This window comes from Drosophila ananassae, chromosome 3L (genome assembly GCF_017639315.1).
Source record: "Drosophila ananassae strain 14024-0371.13 chromosome 3L, ASM1763931v2, whole genome shotgun sequence".
Taxonomy (NCBI): Eukaryota; Metazoa; Arthropoda; class Insecta; order Diptera; family Drosophilidae; genus Drosophila; species Drosophila ananassae.
In genome coordinates, this window is record NC_057929.1 from 357,816 (window position 1) to 378,523 (window position 20,708).

At 40.6% G+C, this 20,708-nt stretch overlaps 5 protein-coding genes across 16 annotated transcripts in view; 2 read left to right on the top strand and 3 right to left on the bottom strand.

Annotated features, from left to right (window-relative positions):
* The first annotated feature begins 1,665 nt into the window (after positions 1-1,665).
* Positions 1,666-8,542, top strand: LOC6495353 (PTB domain-containing adapter protein ced-6). Of its 4 annotated transcripts, none has more exons than XM_014907786.3 (7): positions 1,666-2,167; positions 6,186-6,503; positions 6,634-7,070; positions 7,129-7,370; positions 7,430-7,852; positions 7,914-8,044; positions 8,104-8,542. In XM_014907786.3, the coding sequence occupies exons 2-7, from the start codon at positions 6,234-6,236 to the stop codon at positions 8,161-8,163; spliced, it is 1,563 nt and encodes a 520-aa protein (XP_014763272.1). In that variant the 5' UTR covers positions 1,666-2,167; positions 6,186-6,233; the 3' UTR covers positions 8,164-8,542. The 4 variants fall into 4 exon arrangements, with proteins under 4 accessions (XP_014763272.1, XP_014763273.1, XP_001958644.1 ...); XM_014907787.3 differs by having other exon boundaries at positions 6,189-6,503; XM_001958608.4 differs by lacking the exon at positions 1,666-2,167 and adding an exon at positions 2,893-3,065 and having other exon boundaries at positions 6,189-6,503.
* Positions 8,533-15,639, bottom strand: LOC6495314 (pyruvate dehydrogenase (acetyl-transferring) kinase, mitochondrial). 3 transcript variants are annotated; one of them, XM_014907757.3, is made up of 7 exons: positions 15,000-15,639; positions 10,978-11,185; positions 10,726-10,916; positions 10,097-10,671; positions 9,940-10,038; positions 8,950-9,008; positions 8,533-8,880 (listed from the first exon to the last, which is right to left on the bottom strand). In XM_014907757.3, exons 1-6 carry the CDS (start codon positions 15,121-15,123, stop codon positions 8,958-8,960), a joined length of 1,248 nt encoding a protein of 415 aa, XP_014763243.1. In that variant the 5' UTR covers positions 15,124-15,639; the 3' UTR covers positions 8,533-8,880; positions 8,950-8,957. The 3 variants fall into 3 exon arrangements, with proteins under 3 accessions (XP_014763243.1, XP_001958645.1, XP_044571749.1); XM_001958609.4 differs by lacking the exon at positions 8,950-9,008; XM_044715814.1 differs by having other exon boundaries at positions 8,533-9,008.
* Positions 15,640-15,904: 265 nt separating this feature from the next.
* On the bottom strand, positions 15,905-18,001 carry LOC6495313 (protein preli-like). The gene is made up of 3 exons (XM_001958610.4): positions 17,613-18,001; positions 17,140-17,531; positions 15,905-16,712 (listed from the first exon to the last, which is right to left on the bottom strand). Exons 2-3 carry the CDS (start codon positions 17,452-17,454, stop codon positions 16,317-16,319), a joined length of 711 nt encoding a protein of 236 aa, XP_001958646.1. The 5' UTR covers positions 17,455-17,531; positions 17,613-18,001; the 3' UTR covers positions 15,905-16,316.
* A 47-nt stretch (positions 18,002-18,048) lies between these two features.
* Positions 18,049-18,756, top strand: LOC6495354 (transmembrane protein 14 homolog). The gene is made up of 2 exons (XM_001958611.4): positions 18,049-18,209; positions 18,275-18,756. Exons 1-2 carry the CDS (start codon positions 18,134-18,136, stop codon positions 18,538-18,540), a joined length of 342 nt encoding a protein of 113 aa, XP_001958647.1. The 5' UTR covers positions 18,049-18,133; the 3' UTR covers positions 18,541-18,756.
* A 68-nt stretch (positions 18,757-18,824) lies between these two features.
* The window catches only part of LOC6495312 (A disintegrin and metalloproteinase with thrombospondin motifs 8), a 53,084-nt gene continuing 51,200 nt past the window's right edge, over positions 18,825-20,708 (bottom strand). For all 7 annotated transcript variants that reach the window (XM_014907755.3, XM_014907752.3, XM_014907751.3 and 4 more), the window contains one exon: positions 18,825-19,639. In XM_014907755.3, coding sequence (XP_014763241.1) covers positions 19,611-19,639 — 29 coding nt within the window. In that variant the 3' untranslated portion in view covers positions 18,825-19,610. The remainder of the gene's footprint in view (positions 19,640-20,708) is intronic.

The following is a 20,708-nucleotide window of genomic DNA, read 5'->3' on the forward strand; positions in this document are numbered from 1 at the left end:
GAATGCAACTGCAACTGCAACATGCCAGCCAGCCAGCAAGCGGCCTCTAACTGTAAACGGTCATTGAGCGGAGCATCCAAAGGCCAGGACAGGAGCCCCAGAGCTCTCCAGAGCGAGTGTCAGAGAGCGGGTGGGGATGCTACAGTGGGCTTGATTCAATGACTCATCAATAAATTCTACACTTTATTGTTTTTAATCCCTTGGACATTATTTTGGAGGTCACTCTTACAACAAACCTGTTTAAATTCGAGTTATACAATGCAAATTAGGTTTCGTTTTTTTTTCTGAATCAGTTTGTGCCAATTGATAGAATTTTTTAAAACGTAATAGGAGTCCACAAATGAGTATACAAAAGCTGAAATATGAATGGCTGCCATTAAGTGTTATATGTACATAGGTGCTTGGATAACTGAGGAATTCGACTGAGAAGTTCAACTGCACTGGGTTCTATAATCTTGAATACCAGAAACGATTTAAGGTATTTACGGTTTCACGCCAATTTAATTTTTTAAGCGGATTTCTGTTCCACAGTGCCTGCAACCAAACTGCAACTCTGACACACACACACACATAATCTCTCACCTGTACTTGAAGAGACACACAACCACATCTTCGGTTTAAGCCGGTTTTCTCTATAAAGGAGGAAGGAGGAGGAGGGGCTTGGGCAACCGTCAAAATGTGGCAAAATGGTAAAGGAAAATGTGTACTGGAAAAATGCAAGGCATGCAACAAAACAATAGACCAACCAAGTAGCAGGCAGCAACAACAAACAACATTGTCAGCAATAATCGAAATCCTGGTACATTATACGGTCGACTGGAGGAACCAGTTTGATTGCAATTCAAGCCACCAAACAGCACCAGAAATTACGTATCACAAAAATAAATATATTTATCGTAGCTGCTGCCTCCGAATGAAGCAACAACACAAAAATAATGTTGTCTTTCAGCCAGGCTTTGTTTTTACGTCAGTCTTAGATTACAAACACACAAACACAGGCAACCATCTATATCTGCATGTGTGTGAGAGAGAAATTCCCCACCTGTTGGTGTAATTTTAATTTCCTAAAACGATTTCATTAGAATCTCGAGACAGTGCCGTATGTTCTGGCAATTGTGCAAAAATCGCTTTTCTGCCAAATTGTAAAACAATTGAAAAGCAACAGGTAAACAAGCAGAAATACCCCACACACACAGGCACACACACACAAATACAATCACAATCACACCTGAGCACTCATTCCAAGCTGAGTGAGTCCGCAGCTCCAACCGCAAAAGAGAAAACTACAGTGTGAGTCACCTGCGCTGAAAAAGGGAGGTCGTGTGAGTTTTAAGAAAAGAAGGTGTCTGTTTTAGTGTTTTTAAACATAAAAAAGAAAGATTTTTGTAATAAGAAGATGGCGGATGAAGTTATCCCTAGAAGTAGGCAACACTAAATTTTTTCAAGCCTAAACTGACAAGGACGAAACACTCTCTCTTATTATAGGATATTCTTTGTAACTCTCTTTCTCTCTGTAGGGTATTCAGGTGGTTTACCTGGTCGTCACCTGTTCCATAACTAGTTTTACATCTGTAGCCGACCAGGGCTGGGCAACTGGCTTTGAGAGTTAATGGCAGCCAAGCTGATTACAACTCGAGCCGACTTTACAGCCCTGGAATGCAGAGCCTCTCCGGCTGAGCCGTGTTTTGGTTTCAGTCTCTGGGGGCTCTCTTGATCGTTCACTAAAGCAGCGGACCGTGAAGGTGCCGAGGATACTCCATTCGACCGCATTGTTTCATGCTGGTGCTGCTGCTGCTGTTGTTGGATGTAGCTGCTGGATGTTTTTTTTATTTTTAAATAAAAATTAAAATATTTGCACAAAATAGTGCCTAAGTGTGTGAGTGAAAAGGAAAGAGCGTGATAAAAAACCCCCCTTTTCGGCCATCCCAGCCCCACCTAGCCCCCAGCATCCGAGCGTTATTTTTATTGCTTTGTTCGCCTTGCGTCGCGTGTAACTAAAAAACTAAAAAAAATAAGAAAAAAGAAAAAAATCTAAAGAAAAACTAAACTGTGCCGTCGTCGCATCAATTGCACTAATTTCTTCAATCAGCGGACAAGGCAAGCGTAAAGAAAAGCGAGATTTCAGGCGGCGAGTGAAACTAGCGAAAATTGTTTAACTGGCAGCAAAGTAAGTGAGCTATTACCAGCTACTAAATCTAAATGTAAATCTAAATCTAAATCTAAATCTTAAATCTTAAACCGCGCTTTGAATCTTAAACGATTGTTTGTCTTACACGTCATTTTCTGCAAAGTCATTAACGAAAGGCAGGTCAAGAGAGAGAGAGAGAGCCAGAGGTAGTGAGTGGGTGGCAGGCTCACAGCCATAGCCATAGCCAGAGCCAAAGCCAGAGAATCCAGACAATGTCTTTGTTTAGCTGGAAATTCGTTTAATGGCTTTTGGAAAATTAAAATTACAAATCACCATTACAGAGCTCCGGCTCTCTTTCTCTTTTGGCCTATCTGGCTCTCACCGATCATCTCACAACGGCAATCTTTACAATTGCTTATCAAATAAAAATCCGGTCTTTAAGAGATAGAGCTAGGTGACGAAAGTACATATTTAAATAAAAATAAAAATAAAATATTTATAGTGAATAAATTAAAAAAAACATTTATTTCCAAGAACCAAGTCTAAATAGTTAGTTAGAACTTATATCTTTATCTACCATTGTATGAGATTTGTATATGTTAGTTATTCCGCCCACTGGGGAGTGTGATTCGTCCCCATCGTAGACGTACACACTCTCGCACAGATCTCTCGAAGCTCTCTCGCTCCCTCGCTCTCTGGGTCGCGGGTGTGTGTGTGTGTGCGAGTGCAAGTGAATTAAGCGAAAAGACTTGAAAAAGTTGGAGCTGGGCTCCAACATTTCGCTGCTGTCTCGCGTCCGCTTTAGTTCGTTTGCTTTAGCGCCGTGGCGCTCCAGGAATAGCGGTGAATTGTGATTTTCGTGTTGTTTTCGTTGTTGTTGAGCTGTTGCTGTAACTCCTGCTGTAACTCCGAGAGCTCCAAGACTTCGCCTATAACGGTATGCGTGTGCAAATAAAAAAAAAAAAAGCAAAAGTAAAAAGCAATTAAATAAACCACTGAAATTAACATTTGTGTGCCAGTGTGCCTAATGAAATCCGTGCTGTTGTTTATTATTCGCATGTCCCTCTTGCAACACACACTTAACACACACACACGCATAGGCAGACAATACACTCAGAAAAAACAGTCACGCACAAAAGCAAATCAGCACGCAAGGTCCGCGTGTCCCTCTCAGCCTCTCAGCTTCTGCTAATTATGAAAGTTAAAAAAAATATAAAAAAAAAAAATAAAAATAAAACAGATACCAACAAACCCGCTCTCAGAGTCGAGAGTCGAACTCGGCTTTGTTTGTTTGTTTTTGTTAGCCTTGTGCAATGGTGTTGGCCAAACACCTGTTGAATGCCGCCCCAGCCGATGAAAGTGTCTGGCCAGCAAGAAAGAAAGAAAATGCTCATAAACACATGGCAACATACATACCATCTATCCCACCATAAAACACACCGTCAGCAGAAAGGGCATAAATGTTGAAATGAAAATGGCTCACAATAATTTCACAGTCAGTGCACAGCGCAGGCCCAATTGAATTTGGGGTACAAACCGCCTTCGCATTTGTCTACCATCGCCCCAGCTCCTCCGCCTCCTTTTCCTCCTGGTGGGGGGCAGTGAGCATGTTCGGGCATATTCTTCCACCGCATTTACATATCTAATGTGCTTTACGACGTTGTCTAATCTCAGGCTCTGGCAATCACAGTAATCAGTGCTGGCACTTTGGCTTCCTCTTCAAAAATCTTTCAATCTTTGGGTTTTTTTTGAAGAAATAAATAATGTGGGGAAAGGTCATGAAAATGAATAATATTCATTTATTAAAATTTTATTCGGAGAGTGTCTAGACTAGGTAGAACTTAGAGGGGACTCTCAGAATAGGACATTTTGAGATTATGAAGTGTGTTTTTCAAAAATGAATAATATTAAGTTTGGAAACAGACTTTTTGAAACATTTTTCATTCATACAATAAGCAATAAAATTTATTAAATAAATAGTTATTCGAAGAGTGTTTAGACTATGTATGTAGAACTAAATGGGGATTCTCAAAATAAGAGATTCTAAAGTGTCATTTTCAAAAACGAATAAAAAACTTTTGAAAAAAGAGTTATTGAAACATTTTTCATTCATATTTTTGAAGGAAGTTGGGGAAGTTGGGGGAAAGGTTATCAAAAGCAATAATATTTATTTAATAAATTGTTATTCGATGAGTGTCTAGACTGAAGAATAGAGTAGGGATTATCTAAATAGAAGAAGATTAAAAAGAAATCCCTTATAGAGAACTTTTCTAAGTGTTTTTTTTCAAAAATGAATATAAAACTTGAAAAAAAAGAGATTTTGAAACATTTTACATTCATATTTTTGTACTATTTTGCTATTCTTATAAGAAATATCTCCAAGAATAAATAGATTTCTTTGAAATCTCTTTAAAATCTCAGAAACCAACCTACTACAAGGAAGTAATAGAGGCCAACCCCCCCGAGTTAAGTGATAACCATTGTAAAATAATGTCAAGTTGCTCCGGACTACTAATATCAATTGAAAGCGATTTATTCCCAGATCTGGCACGCAGTCTGCATTCCAAATGATATTGTAGTGGGGGGAAGGATTGCGGGGGCGGTCTATATCTATGTATATATGACTGAACGAGAATAACTTCCGCGACATCTCTATATGTGCGTAGATAAGTCCCATGTACTGGCCACATAAACATATGCATATTTGCGGTTTAGTCGCCGACATTATCTTTTGTTTGTCGTTCGGAAACAATGAGTGTACAGTTGTTTGAGTAATTGCGCACAATTGCCGCTGGAACAGGGTGCTCTCCCACCGAGCAACCCTCATCTTATTTAACTATTTTTATTATTTTTTTAGCTTAGCTATCCGAAAGCTATCGTTGTGCTATTTTTTTCGAATTTTTTTTTGATTTTATAACCCGACTGCGCCTTGGCTGTCGTCATCAGCGTCGCTTGCCGTTTTTGGCCAATTTAGCTTTCGCTTTTGTACGATTGCCTAACGATTGCCAACGGACGGTCGGTCGGTCGGTCTGTCCTCCCCCTTTGGCCAAATCCAAATCCAAAAACAAAAAAAAATAAATCAAACTTAAAAAATACACACATGCGAAGCGGGCCAAACAAACGAAAATGTAAGCCATAAAAAACGGCAAAGCTTCATTAATTTTTTGCAAGATTTTTCTTAATTATGAGACGGCACGAAATGTGAGAATTGCACTGGATGGATGGCTTGGAGAACTGACAAAAGATCTCAGTCCAAGGTGTGACTCTGATCAGATGTGATCTCAACTTGGCTTTAGCGACTTTGTTCTAATTTTGGTTTTCAGGTTTTTTTTTTTCTATTTTTTATTGTTTATGTGGCTTTTATTTCTGAGAAACTGTTGGCTTATTGTCTGGGCGGCTGGGACACACAATGACGTTATTTCAGTGCAATACAGTGCGTTTCGCAATTGTTAAAGCCTAGTTTCTGCTCTCTAGACCTGTAAATTCCTACATTAAAAATAGTTTTTTCTTAAAAAGTACTTATCACTTTGAATTCTCCTTTTTTTATAATGAAGGTCGTATCGAGAGATCATTCAAAAGAGATAAAATCAAAACTACAAAGAGACGATCACGAGAAAATAATCTCAAGGCTATAAATAATCGTCAAAAACTTCCTGGAATTGATTTAGAATTCCGAAACGCTTTGTACTTTAATAATTAATTGGAAAAAAAAGAAAAAAGAGCCCAAGTCCAAGTGCACTGGAACGACAGCTGATAGAGGCAACAGGTTTGTCGGTGACGCAGATGGGGGTCTATGGGATTGGCTTTCATGGATCCCAGCCTCCCCATCCATTCTCTCTCTCTCGTTGAACACGATTTGCAATTAGCCAAAAGAATACATTCAGATTCAGGTGGTTGTATAACGATTTAATTAGCAGTACAGCAGCAGCCCAGCGTGCAAATAGCGTATGCGCATTATATTTATAGTCTGGGGGGCAAGAGATTGAAGAAGATTGAAAAGGAAAGCCAAATCAAAGTTCAATTCGCATCTCATTTATCAATTTTGTCGCTTTTCCAGCAGCAGCAGTACACCCACTAAAGCTCAAAAACGGCGCCGACAACGACAATGCCTTATCAGCCAGCCAATAACGGCGGAGGGAGTACTGGAGGCAGTAAGACAGCCGCCAAAATGGCCCAACTAAAGTTCTGGAACAAGCAGAACAACAACAAGCAGCAGCAGGACAAGGACAAGGACTCGGCCGATGGTGGGGCGAACAATAGCAACACCAGCGGCAACAGCAACGGCGATGCCAAGAGCGACACCAAGAACGGCAAGCGCAATTGGCTCCACACGCCGGAGCAGCTCATCAACGGCCACGCGGTCTATCTAGTCAAGGTGAGCAGTGGATACCACCTGTGACGACCTCAATTTGCATAGCACTTGAAAAAAAAAATTTATTTAAAAACAAAAAACACTTTATATAAAATTCTAACCAAATACTAAATAATTGGGTTTCCTGTTTCAGTTCTTTGGTAACCTGAGTGTGGACCAGCCCAAGGGCATTGAGGTGGTCAAGGAGGCCATTCGAAAGCTGCAGTTTGCCCAGCAAATGAAGAAGGCGGAGACGGGCACCCAGGAGAAGTTCAAGAAGCTCGAGATCACCATCAGCATCAAGGGCGTGGCCATTCAGGAGCCTCGCACCCACAAGATTCTCCACCAGTTTCCGCTGTACAACATCTCGTATTGTGCGGACGAGAAGGGTGTAAAGAAGTTCTTCAGTTTCATAGCCAAGACGGTCAAGACGAAGGACGGTAGTGATTCCATATCAAATGGTCATTCGAATGGAAATGGAGATGGTAGTCCCACAACGGAGGAGAGCCACGAGTGCTTCGTTTTTATTTCCAACAAACTAGCCTCCGACATAACGCTGACCATCGGTCAGGCCTTTGACTTGGCCTACAGGTGAGGGATACCCATTATCCTCTAGAGTATTGAAAACTAATGGAAGTCCTTTTTGTAGGAAATACATGGAGAGCACTGAGAAGACAAATCTGAACAAGGCGCAGCAGCAGATCAGTCTACTACAGCAGACTGTGAATGCCTACAAGGAGCGATTGCGCGAAGTATCCACCAAATTGCCAAAGTCCGAGCTGGATGCCCTGCTCATCAATCTGGGCATCAAGGACATACTGGAAGCGCCCAGAACTGAGCTACCAAATGGTGTTGAGCCGGCCAGTGAGGCCTTGAGCAATGGAAAGTTGGGTAGGTTTTCAAAATTTTAACAATTCTATCAAAAAACTTAGTGAATCACTGTCTTCCAGATGATGACAAGCTGCTTATTGATACCAACTCCACTACGGCATCCACCCACTCCTCGTCGCCCAGTTCCTTCTTGCCAATAGTCCCGCCGAGGAACAATCTCTCCAGCCAGATCAGCATTGGCAGCAAGAGCAACAGCCAGAAGATGGACGAACTGCTGCTGAACTCCGATTCGGATAGTGATTTTGATCCACGGGCCGATGAGATTCAGGATAATGTTAGCAATGGCCGGAATGCGATCAGTAATGATCTGTTTGGCTTCGAGCCGGCCAAGAGTTTTGGCCAGCAGCTATTCTTCAACAACAACGACAACAAGTTGCAGAACAACAACAACACGAACAACAGCAGCTTACTGATCAACAGCAACAACAGCAGCATCAATAGCAGTGGCTTCTCCAACGAGATGAACATAACGCCGCCATTGTGTAGGTTTTTTATTTTATTAAAAATTAAAAAATGATAAAATAATATTAATTCTTCTTATAGTGGCCCCGCCGCCAAAGATTGCTGCTCCCAGACGCCTAACCCCGGGCACCACCGGCAATGGCTTGAATGGAAACACGGATCTTTTCGGATCAGATCCTTTTGATATGAACAATGGACCCACTATTTTTAAGGTTGGTCCTTAACACCTTAAACTATTAAATTAAACTAAATCTGTATTATTTTTTTGCAGCAAAATCAGCTAAACCTTGATGACTTCTCCCTGGAGAGTCTGGATCCTCTGCGCAAGTAGAGGCTAGGAGAGGTGCTACTAACGCCATTTTCATATTTCAACTCGAATGAATCTTTCTAAAATCCCGGATAATACCGGTCTCTCTCCGATTATCCATTAAACGTTGTCCTTTAAACGTTTCTCCGCTTCGCATGTATTCCAATCTAATTGCAATTTGATTTATTTAATGTGTATTATTGTTTATATATTGTATTGTATTTATTATTGAATTTCGTCGATTTTATATTGCATATTATAATGAAATGAATCGATTACTGTATAGAGCCGAAAAATGGAGGAGAATCAAAGCATAATGAACAATATTTAATGTTATCGATGCAATATAGAAGAATATTATTATTGTGTATGTAATAAATAAAATGTAGTACCTAAAAGATAATAATCCATTGTCTGTTTATCATTAACAATTTGATTTATTCATTTTCTATCAATTATTTTCTTCATTTTTTTTTAAATAACAAGATAACTACACGTTACTGCCATGAATACAAATTTGAGTTGCTTCTGTTGCTGTTGCACTTTGGGAATGTTTGCCTAGAGCTAGTGATATACATTGAGATTCGACTATCCAACAGTTTGGTTCCTGAATCCTGTCCTGAATTTCCTTAACCTGAGTTGCAGTTTTGAGATGGCGTCCTCCTTTTAGGCGTCCTGGACAAAGTCGCTGTAGCGTTTCGGAGTGCTGGCCGACAGCTGCCGGGCATTCATATCCGAGCTCTAGAAGATCAAAGAGTTATGGTTAGCCTGAGAATGAAAGGAAAACCAAGGACTGCAAGCGCATCTGACCCGGTGTTTTATAAATTCTTTAAATAACCATATAAATAACGCCAACGATTGGAAAAGTTCTGAAAGAAATCATCAGTTGAGAGAATAAATAAGAGCAAAGAAATAGAAATCAAACAGATCACAAATTGTTACCAGAAATGAAATTTTAGTCGGGATAGAGGTTTTTACACATTTAAGAAACAAACTAAGGATCATGGACTAAGGTGGAAAAGCAATCTATTGTGACAAAAGATAATCCTGTAACTTGTATCCTTGTAGTGAGAATTGTAAAATAAAAACAGTGTCTTGGTGTGTACAATTTTAACAGTTTATTTGTTTAAAACTTTCATCACTTAACCAATAAAATTAAATAGTGCGCTCAAAGAGATAAAATGTATATTGACATTGCATGCAGTTCGGGCTGTAGCCTAAATAAAATCCACTATATCGCTAATTTCGTAAATCTCTCGAATCGGTTTACGTTTAGAGTATGTATGTTTTTTTTTCTTCTTCTGTAGTGTATATATGTGTATATAAATATGTATTTATGTATCGAAATTATACTCTAAAAAAATTTAATTTTAAAGCCAAGGGCTCTGCGCCACTCGCTCCCCGCAAAAAATTAAACAGAACTTTAAAGCCCGCTCCGATTTTGGGCGAAAATAATGTTTTCTGGAATGTCAAATGTTAAAATGACCACCTTGAAAGTTATACCAGGATTTGGGGGGGAGTTGGGGGCACATGTACAAACTGAAGTCGTATTTAACATTAACATTACAAATAAACAATAAATAAACACTTTTCACTTGACTGGGTGGCGGGTGCGGGATGTGGGTTGCTTGCTTGCTTGCTGGGATTGGATTTGATTGGATTGAATTGGTGCAGGGTGGCGCAAACTCTTTACACAGCCAGGCGGGATCGTTTCATTTATGAATTCAATTTTTTTTTTTTGGCATTTTTGCACGTTTACTGGCTGACGGCGCTCGTCTTCTTCTTTTTAGCGTATTTTACCTGATTGGACCAGTCGCCCGTGGGCACGGTGGCGCGATAGAACTTTGAGCTTGTCTTGTTGAAAATGGGCAACAGTTCGTTGGCCTCATCGGACAGAGCCTGAAAGTGGAGCAATTCAATTGATTAATCTTCCAGAAGACTGACAGTAAAGCCTTACCTTCAGGTATATGATAGCATCTGTTCCGAATCCCTCACAGGAAAGCAGCACAATATCTCCGTGGAAATACCGAGCATAGAGTCGAGAGATCGGCAGGCCGTAGCCATAACCCGCCAAAGGAACCGTATGCAGATCCGACTTGGAGGGCTGGGGAGCTGTGCTGTACATGTACTTGAATAGTTGGTCCGTCTGGGAGCGGGGAATGCCGCCTCCCTGGTCTGAGATCTTCACGCAGATGTCCTCCTTGCCCTTGCAGATGGCCACCTTCAGCGGCGGCAGCGTGTCATTATTGTCATGGCCATGATGCTCCACCACCGCTCGCATTGAGTTCTTGAAGAGTTCGAAGAGCATGTAATATAGATGCGAGGGCACGTAAACGGTGCGGATGGGAAGGTTGTCCGCTGGCTCGCTGCTGTGCTGCTGGATCTCCAGCGCCGGACTGGTCAGGTAGTACTGATCGCACAGGAATCGAGCATTCTCGTAGGCATCTCGCACCACGTCCGACAGATCGCAGGCGGGATCCAAACAGCCGATATGACGACCACCCGAATGGGGATTGCCGCCAAAGAGTAGGGCTGCAAAAGGAGGTAATTAGTAGAGCTCTTTTAAGGACCATCGCCACCACATACTGTGCTGGTTGATCAGCATTCGGATGCTGATGCGGGACATGTAGAGGCGGTCGAGAAAGTACTGGATGGAGCTCTCGGTGGGTGCATCCACCTGGCCGCCCTCGTTCTCCTTCATCTCGATGACACCCTGGGCCATGGTTTGCACCACATCGTTGTGACGATTCCTGATGAGATCCAAATCTTGCACAAATCTAGTCAGAGTTAGAAGCCATTAATTAATAATATTATTATATTATTTGTTGTATAACTCACTTTTGAAGATTGTCGTGTGTGGGTTCTGCTTTCTCGTACTCCAGAACATCCTCGAAGCTCTTCACATACCAGCCACTCACCTCGGTCACCGATCTTGTGTGGAGAAGGTTGTCAGGGAGGAGGGCGATCTCCTTCATGATGTTCGCCAGTCGAACGGGTAGCTCTTTTCGCAGGAATATAAAGGATTTCTTTTCGCAGGCATTTTGACCTGAAAAAATGAATAACAAAAACTGTGAAGTCAAAGTGCAATATTTGTTTTGTTTATATTCTGATTTAGATTATTTAAAACTTATTTTTTTGTGAAGCTTATCAATGCCCTTAAACACTCAACGATCATGAGCTCATGAGTGAAAAACTCATGGGGAGTCTACAGTCGAGCAAAAAAATAAACACAATTCTAAAACCCACATAAATTCAATTGGATTAATTATCAAGAGTACGAAGAAGTACTTGAGCTAAATACATATCTCTCAATGTATACTAAGTATCTTTTTAAGTGTATGGCATTTGTCTGGACTTCATAAACAAGCTAAGTTCAAAGCTCTTTAAGCAAATGTGAAATAAATCAACCGCAGAAAACTTTGCCCCCTGACAAGCTTTGCAATACGCTATTGTATCTGTATCTGAGTATCTGTATCTGTGTATTTGTATCTGTGTCTTGTTGTTTTGTTATTTTCAGTGTGGGTATTTGAGTTTTTTGTGTGTTTGTTTGTCGACTACCAACAGTTTCGTAACAAAAACAGAAAAAGGAAAAGCATGAAGCTTGCGATTGAAGCGTACTAAGTGATAACGACCGAACCAACTGACTTATCGATGGGGCCTTGACCGGCTGCCAGACACGCCTCTCTTTCCAGCAATTGTTTTGCAAAAAAAAATTAATGGCCACCATAATCATTTAATAAAAGGGGGGTCCGAAATATCGCCACGGTTCTAATTCGAATTCCAGACACAACGCAAATAACAAAAGATATAGTATATAGACGTGGCTATATAGCATAAATTAGAGGGGAGAACCGCTCATTTATGAGTCAATTGTAACGAATTCAAAAACAAAACAGAATCAATAAAACGAGTTATAAAATAAAAAAAAAAAACAAGAAAACAAGAAAACAAATTTTGCAAAAAAATAAACACGGAAAGAGAGGCGATAACCTGAAGACAAAGATTCCAAGATTGGAAGAACCTGCCAGAAGGTGATCGAAACAGAGAGTGAGAGAGAGCGGAAGGGAGAGGAGGCACAGGTGGAGAGAATAAGTTTATCGCCCACCACCCCCTAAGACGTCTACCCCCCCCCGCCCTAGTGGATGACCTCAAAACAAAGCTTTTTATGTTTTGTTTTTGTTTACTTGTTTGCCATTTTGGAGCCTATCTCTCTCGCTAGCCGCCCTCTCTCTCTCTTACTTGTTATGATTGTAGTTGGAGCCACAAATAAAAATAAATTAAATAAAAATAAAAAAAATTAAAGAAAGCTCCAGACTAGATCGGTTTGTCTGTCCTCGGGTGGCAGACTTTGATGCATTGCCATTTGATAACTGTCACCCTCGCTTTCATCGGCGATAAATAAAAGGCATTAAACGGATTAATAAAAAGCACTCTAAGCTTAGATAGCTGCCACTTAAAAGAATCAAGTGGGAGTGGAGATTATGAGGTTATGTTACAATAGTTACTATTACAAACTAACAGGCCCCATCTGTCTAGACTTTAAATTGAATACTTATCACTGCACGAATTCAATCCTAGACTTCAATTGAAGCCTCATTATCAGTTCCACTTGGTCGCCAATGGCGCATTAAATAATTTACATAAATTGGCACGCAATGAAGTGCAATCGGCATTAGAAATGGGGCAACTAACGTCATGCCCCTCCATGTCCACCAACAATGACCATCCCCCTTTTATTTATTTATATTTTCGAATCACAGCTGTTCCGGGGAGAGAGACAGGGAGAGGGAGTGGGGTATGTATATTTGACTCACATTCGCCCTGCGACAAAAATACGGCGCGTGTGAAACGACTACGTCTTTATTATCGCCGGGGTCTAGTCTCACTCTCTTTTTCTTCCTGCCTGTCAGTTTGCATTTTCTGTTTTTTTTTTTGGCCAACTGCTGACGTCCGTTGATTTTTACCCTAAAAAGTGGTTCCAAAGTTCAGCTTCCAATTTGTGGGTGGAATGAGGTGACAGCATCCTGGACTTTGCCCCCAAATGGTCACAGTGATCTGATCCATAAGTATCTTTCCATTATAGTATATTTCAAAAAATTCTCATCACAAAAAATAAATAAAAATTGGCACATGATCCGCGTGGGCCAGTCGATGTGGGGCCTCTAGATAAACAAGTATTCGTTTTTAAAAACTTGACCTAAAGATACTCGGATTCAATATAAACAATATGATAGCCCTGTGGCAACTATCAGCAAACAAACAACAATGATTCAGTCGATCAGGCGCGAATTTTAGAACCTTTTTTCAAATTAAATCGACTTTGTCTGGTTACTTAGCTTACTTAACTTACTTAACTGGGAAAGCGCTAATCGATAGCCGACCTGAATCATCGGAGGCATGATAATGTCCCTAAAACTAATAATAACAACCTATACAGTGTACACTATAGATATAAACATAATTACTTCAAGTTTATGGACCCCCGAACGCCACCAAAACACAATTAAGTGTCGACCGGAGAAGTACAGTTGGCGACAAAAACAAAAAAATCCAAAATATTACCTTATCTCAGCCCCGACATCAAAGTTCAAGTATACCCCGAGGCACAATATTAGTTATTTATTTGGTCAGTTTCGATTGAGGGCTCTGGAAATTGGGGGGGTAGCCTATAAAAGCTTGTAAACTAATTCCGATGCCAGTACATCATAAAATATACACCCATGTGTGTGTATTGACCGGAGGAGACTGCTTAAAAATAGAAGAACAAAGGCAGCTTTTAAACGGGGAGTGGGGGATGGAAATAATGATGGTAGAGCCTGTTGTCTAGTTCTAATTATAGAAGATAATAGCTCTCAGCCTCCGGAGCTCCTTCCAGACCAGACCAGGCCAGGCCACTTGGCCTGACTTTTATTCCTGCTCACGTCAGTTGCCATTCTTTCAAAGAAAATGGCTAAGAAACTTTTTACACTCGACTGCAAACAGAGACTGCTATATGAACTATGTCAGCAAGTGGTTAAAAAAAAAAATACATTTTTTTCTAAAACTTAAAACTTGAAACTAAAAGTATTAGACTTTTTAATAAACAACCTTCCATTACTCAACTTTGTTTAGGGCCTAGAAGCCGATTGGTATTAGCGTGTTAGCCTTAATATTGAGGCAGGTTGAAGGCCTGGATTTGGGGATAAAAAAAAGAGGGTGGTAAGTGGGTGGTTGGGCGGTCGGGTTGACATTGAAACGTCATTGAAGGCCACGTGCCGTTTTCCGTCTTTATTGGATGTGTGGGCGCTGAAAACGCTATCCCATCCTCGTATTTCATTGCCAAACATGTTTATGAATTCAAAAATGAGCACAATAAACAAGTCGAGTTAGAATAACTTCCGTTTTTGCAACAGTTTGCTGTCAGTGGGTGGGGTGGCTGGGAGGTGGTTGGGAGGAAAAGCCAAGCTAAGCTGAACTTAACTGAGCATTTCAATTGTTTATATTGCAAGTGTATGTGTTCTGTCCGACTGGCTGTTTCAATTTTCCTCGCTTTCCAGCTCAATCAACAGTTTGCCGGACACAAAATAATATAAATGCTTAATTGGCAATTCAATGAAACGAAATTGAGTATTAGATAACGGGAATTTTGCGCAGTTTAGCATATAAAGAGATCAGGTTTAAGAGAGCTTAGGATTACTATTTAAAAAATAGCATTTTTCATAAAAGAATAGAATAATAAGAGTTAAGATATAGTAATACACTTTGTAGTTGAAATTCCTACACTTAAGTCCACTGATAAGATCTGATAATATTGGATATATTTTCCACCAAGACCTAAATAGCAAAAAAACGAAAAACTAATTAATTCGAGTGCTACTTACCAAAGTCCATGAACTGTTTTATCGACAGAGGCGATGGATTGAAGCCCGAGTAGAAATCGAGCATTTTGGCCAGGCTCGTCATCGACGAGGAGGCGGCCGAGAGCCGGACTGGGAACAGGCGCATATTGTCGAGTTTTTTTTTTCTGATTTGCGGGCGGTATTACTTTGGGGGGATTTGTTGATTACGTTTGCCGGTAGGTCTTCTGGCTTATCTTAACAGCTTTGTTTGCCACTTCAATCAATGGAGCTTTAACTTGGAGCCCGTAAAAGGCCTTACAAAATCGTAGAAAATATATATATAAATTTTTATATAAAAGCGATGTTAGCTCTGCTCCACTTGGCTAATTTTGTTGTTGATGGATTTGCGGGGGGCGGGTGCGAGGGAGGCTGGAGTTGAGGCCTGCGACTGCTTCTGCTGGCGAAGACTCCTCTGCTGATCCGCCATAAAAGTAACTGTGTGCGATATATTTGTGCGCCACGCGTATTTTCTATTGTTTCCAATTAGCTGCACTTTTTTTTTCTATTGTTGTTCTCTTCTCGTTAGTCTTAATATTAGCGCGGTCGAATGCCGACTTGCTTGTGGTTCTGAGAGAACTGGTGGGGCTCTGGAGCTCTAGTTCTCTGTGGAGCACTCTGGAACCTCCAAAAGAAACAGCTGTACGAACGCCGCCGATAGTATCGAATAAGTGCATTTTCGAAAGCTTTCATGGCCCCAATGTTGAATAACATTTGGAGGATTTCAATAGATTGGCAGCACTGGTCGTAAGCTTAATGGCCCTGACCACTCCGCATCTTTCAGCTTGGCGGGAAACGATTTGAAAGTAAAGTTACATAACCATTTAACCCCTTTCAGCAAGTTATAAACTTTAAAGAAGCCAATATAAACCAATCAAAACATAAATATATATTTTTTTAGATTATAGTAATCTACGCGTGTGCGCTTTTTTTTTAGAAAAAATATACAACAGTTTACATAAAATCCCAAAAATTTACACACGCCTTGGTTTTTGGCCTAACAGAATGGTACATAATATAATGCAACTGACTAAAAGTAAAATTATAGAATTTTTTTTGGATGCAGGAAGTGTGTTCAGCAAATAGTGCCTCCGTTCTGACCTACAGGTTGGCTCGCGCACACACGGAATGAAATGCAGCAAAGTATTTAGTTTGTAGTTTTTTGGAATACATGCTAATTGTGAACGATGATGTTCCCACCTTCGTCTCCGTCGTCGTTTTCCACAACGCCACAGAGAGCCATCCACTCAATGGCTCAGACTTCCGTTCCATACAACAGCATTCCAGAGAGCTGGTAGTCCTTCAGTTCCTAACAGAAAATAGCTGTGCAATCTTCGATGCGTGACATTTGAAGAACTCGTAGCCCACTTTGGCGGCGCTCTTGAATGTCTCGGATTTGTTGTGATTGCCGGACGACGATGAAGTTGTGGCGACTGTTGCCACTGCCAGTTCACTAGCCGACGATGCGGTGGCTATCGATGGTTGGGGGTGTATAACAAGCTGGCTGTGTGGGAACATGCGGCGCAGCACATGGTTGAATCCGTTGGAGGCCTTGTTTCCGTTGCTTTTAAACCGTTCGATTCCAAATGCTCGGATAGCTCGCGAGAAGCCAAACACCTGGGAGCTGATGTAGGCACGCCGCACGGCCAGAGTTTTGCCATCCTTCTGTTCACTGTAGACGACGATCTCATCCACTTTCTGTGGATGAGAAGTAGTGCGATTTAATATCAGAAAAAGTGAAATCGAAATACTTCTTACAAACACCCTTGTGCTCTTTTTTGAATAATAAATATTGAAAATTAACACCATATCTTATCTTTGCTTTATGGGGGGTTTGATTTTGATAAAACCTGGCTAATAAACAATATTATACGGTCAGTTGTTTGGTTCTACTTGCATACAACAACCCATAAAACCTGTTTTTGTAGATTTTATTCACGGAAACTGCTAGAACGAGCCTTTTTTTCGTTTATGAGTTCATGGTATATATTATATAAATTATAAATATGTATATATGTATTCCGCGGTTAATTAAAAAACAATTAACAAGTTCTACGAAGCGCACTGATACGTTCGCAATAAACTTTCTATTCCCCACTATCCCAGCAGTCCAAAGTCCACTTACCATTATCTTCTTCATGCCTAGATTACGGGTGAATGTGGTGAAGGTCTTCTTGACCGGGTCCAGCACCGAGTCCTCAACAATCTTGACCGGCACATTGTTGTAGAAACGAGCACCCCACTTTGGCACAGGATTCGTCTTGGATAGAAGACGGCGGGAGTAGAGCTTACCGTCCCGCACCTCCCTCTGGATGGTGTCTTCCGTGAGAACGTGTGTACTGGAGGGATTCGGGTATCGGTTCCAATAGGCAACCACAACGTTCATCCAACTGTAGTCAAACACCGTCTCCGTGCGGCAGGTGGATGCAGCCACGACCATGTTGACGGTTCCTCGCCGATAGAGAATTTGCCTCGCCGAAAATAAAAGTGAAAGCCTTAGCCCGTCGTGACCCTGAGCTGAAAAGAAGAGCGGTCGCGCCGATAATCAATTGCAATCGCATGTTCCGATTTATAAATAGCCGAGGAGGGCTTCCCTACCAGCCGTTCGCTTTTCGCAGGCAGTTGGTCGGTCGGTGGTGCCTCAGACCTCCAGAGTGAAATGTGTGGGACCAATTCGCTGGCGCACGTTGATTCAGCTTGCTATTGTTGTTGTCTCGTGCCCCTGCCGCCTACTTTTCTGCACTGAGAATTTTGTAATTGCGTCACAACCGACAGGGTGCTCCGGGGTATCCTGCTCGCCGGTTATCCTCCTCTTGCCGATGTCCCCTACTCCGCTGAAGTCGTCCTCGACGGTTAGTGCCCTCGTCTCCGGCTGGCCCACAGTTTCATTGCACTATTTTTATATTTAATTTAAGCCAATTTGAAATCCAATTTACGCTGGACAAAGGCCATCCGGATACAGCTGTGGTATGGTGCGAATTAGTGTTGCGAAACGTAGGCCGTGTGGGAGGTCCAAAAAAGTACTGCAAAGTTGGCAGTACCGAATCTTACACACATATCTGGCAACGCTGCTCTACCAAAACACAGGTTACAAAGTCTGCTAGCAACATATTAACAAAATGCCTGTGGATTGGTTTGGATATGTTTACGCCGCCACGGTGGCTGCCGGCGGTATTATGGGCTACGCCAAGGCAGGTAAGGGAGATTACAGGATTTCCGCATTTGAACGACAACCGTTACTATTGTGCAACCAATTTTAGCCTCAATTCCGTCACTGGCTGCTGGCTTGTCTTTTGGAGCTCTTCTGGGATATGGAGCTCACCTGAACTCCCAGGAACAACCCCGACCTCTGCTTCAACTTGGAACTTCCCTCTTCTTGGCCGGACTTATGGGTGCCCGTTGGAATCGCTCCGGAAAGTTAATGCCCGCCGGCGTGGTCTGCATGCTCTCTATTGCGGCTCTCGTCAAGAATGTGATGACCTACAATCGCTACTTGCCGCTGCCCACAAGCACAAAGGGGTCATAAACGTTCCATTCTGAAGATTGAACAATGCTGGACTTGCCAGGAGATTTTATTTCTTATTTTAATACATGCAATTTGCTACTTTGGGCTTTGATTTAAATATTGGTTTGGGTTCTCGAACTATAGAACACTTTTAAAGCGCTGTGTCACTTCCAAGCTAGCGATAAGATATGTACTTTCTGTTGGCTGACGAATAAAACATTATCATCTATGCATTTATTTACTTGTCAAGCTAAAAAATTACTCCAACTAAGCCGTTTATACCCCCACAACAATGAACAAATATATACGTTTTTTCTGTTTATTCTTAAATATAATTTTGTTTTTTTTTTGTTTGATAAATGTACAGTTTTCATTTATTATACGATGTTCAGTTAACTACAACTAAAACTTATCTATTAAATTTTTGTTGTATAAAAAAGAGCATTCTGCTAGGTAAACATAAAGTAATGAATTTTGTTTTCGTTTAATTTAGAAATCTAACAATTTTAATACAATAATAATGAAATGAAAATTTAAGTTTTCTTGTAGGCAAAAGTGCGGCAAGGTAAGTCCTCAAACATGTCTCAACCTTTCTAGCAATTTTCTAACAGAAAATGATAAATATTTTGTTAAGTAAAAAGTACAAATTATTTATGTTTATCACATTGGAAAGTGGGGGTGATTGGTAATTTTCCTTTCGATTATTTGTTTTGTGGCTCCGATAATAATTTAGGTAGTCTGCCGAAGGGTGTTTTTTAAATGAAGTTGTTACAGAATAATATGTACTATTTTACAAGAATTTGCATTAAATTAAATTACATAAAATCATTACATAATATATGCATGTACTGAACAGAACAACAAACTTTCGAATGCACTTGGGAAAGTGACATCGCGTTATTTTGCTGTTTGAGTTGATTTCAACAGACAATATTTTAAATTAGTTGCGGCTAGAACTAACAACAAATCAATAGGGTTTCATACAGATTATAATAGTAATAAATTCTAGCTAAAAACACTTTTTAACTGCAAACATTTGCGTTCCAATTTCGATGGCAGTGCCAGTTCCGGACGATCTCCATACTTTCTCACTAGAACGGAAACAGCTTCCAGTTAACCACTGTGGAGGAAATGCGGAAAAGGGGGAAAAACAAACAAAAAACAGAGAAAATTAGTAAAGTTTTAAAATATAATGTTTGTTATTTGGGGGCGTGCAAAAACAATGAGAGAGATCAAGGACAGGGGCCATTAATTTTTTTTTGAATGGAATCTAGAAATATTTTTGCAGACGCCGGCCATTTTGAAGTGTGTGCATGAGTGTGGTATGTGCGTGTGTTCCATTCCATGCGTTCCAATTGCCAAAATACTCTGTTTTTCACTTATTTCCACCATTTTGCTGCTTATTTTTGTTGTTTAGTATGCAGAATGCGTTTATTTCAATTATTTTATTTGAATCCATGCCATTTCTTGTAGATCAAACGCTACTTATTCGCTACAGTTTTAAATATTTCATATATGTAGTAGTTTCTAATGTTTGCCTTCAAACGGTGTGTATGCATGTGTGAGAGTAGAGTGTATGTTTGTGTGTTTCTATGCTGGTATGTGTGTGCATGTTTCAATGCCAATTTTATTTCGATATTTTTGTTGGTTTTTTTATGTGTGTGGGCGTGTGTTTCGATGCAATTTTGAAAAAAAGAGGAGCGAGAGATTAATCGCCTAAGTATTTAGGTAATCAGCGATGAGATTTTGATTTGGACGATTTTGATAGAAGAGGTGGTATGAGAGATATTTTTCTTAAAGCATGCTTTATGAGGTCTGCGGATGTGTGGATGTCCTGAATGACAGATATAGTTATAATATTGCGATTTGCCTCGAGGCATTTAAATCGGTGAACTGAAATGAAATACTATAAAAATTATTCTAGAGTCTAGATCATGCCAAATTAATAGGGAATTAAGAATCAAAAACTACCATTCGGCTACTAAATTAAAAATGTGATCGATGCAATGCCATATTAGGACTAAATGGCCCATTACGAATGCGTACTGTTGGCAGAATAAATGATGAGTAGCACTTGCATATTTCACTTGGCCGCAACAACCGGAGTTATATGTTTTTTTATTAAAGAGGGCAGGCAGCAAAAAATTATAAGAATAAAATGTACTACTAAAATTAAACGCGTTTCCATG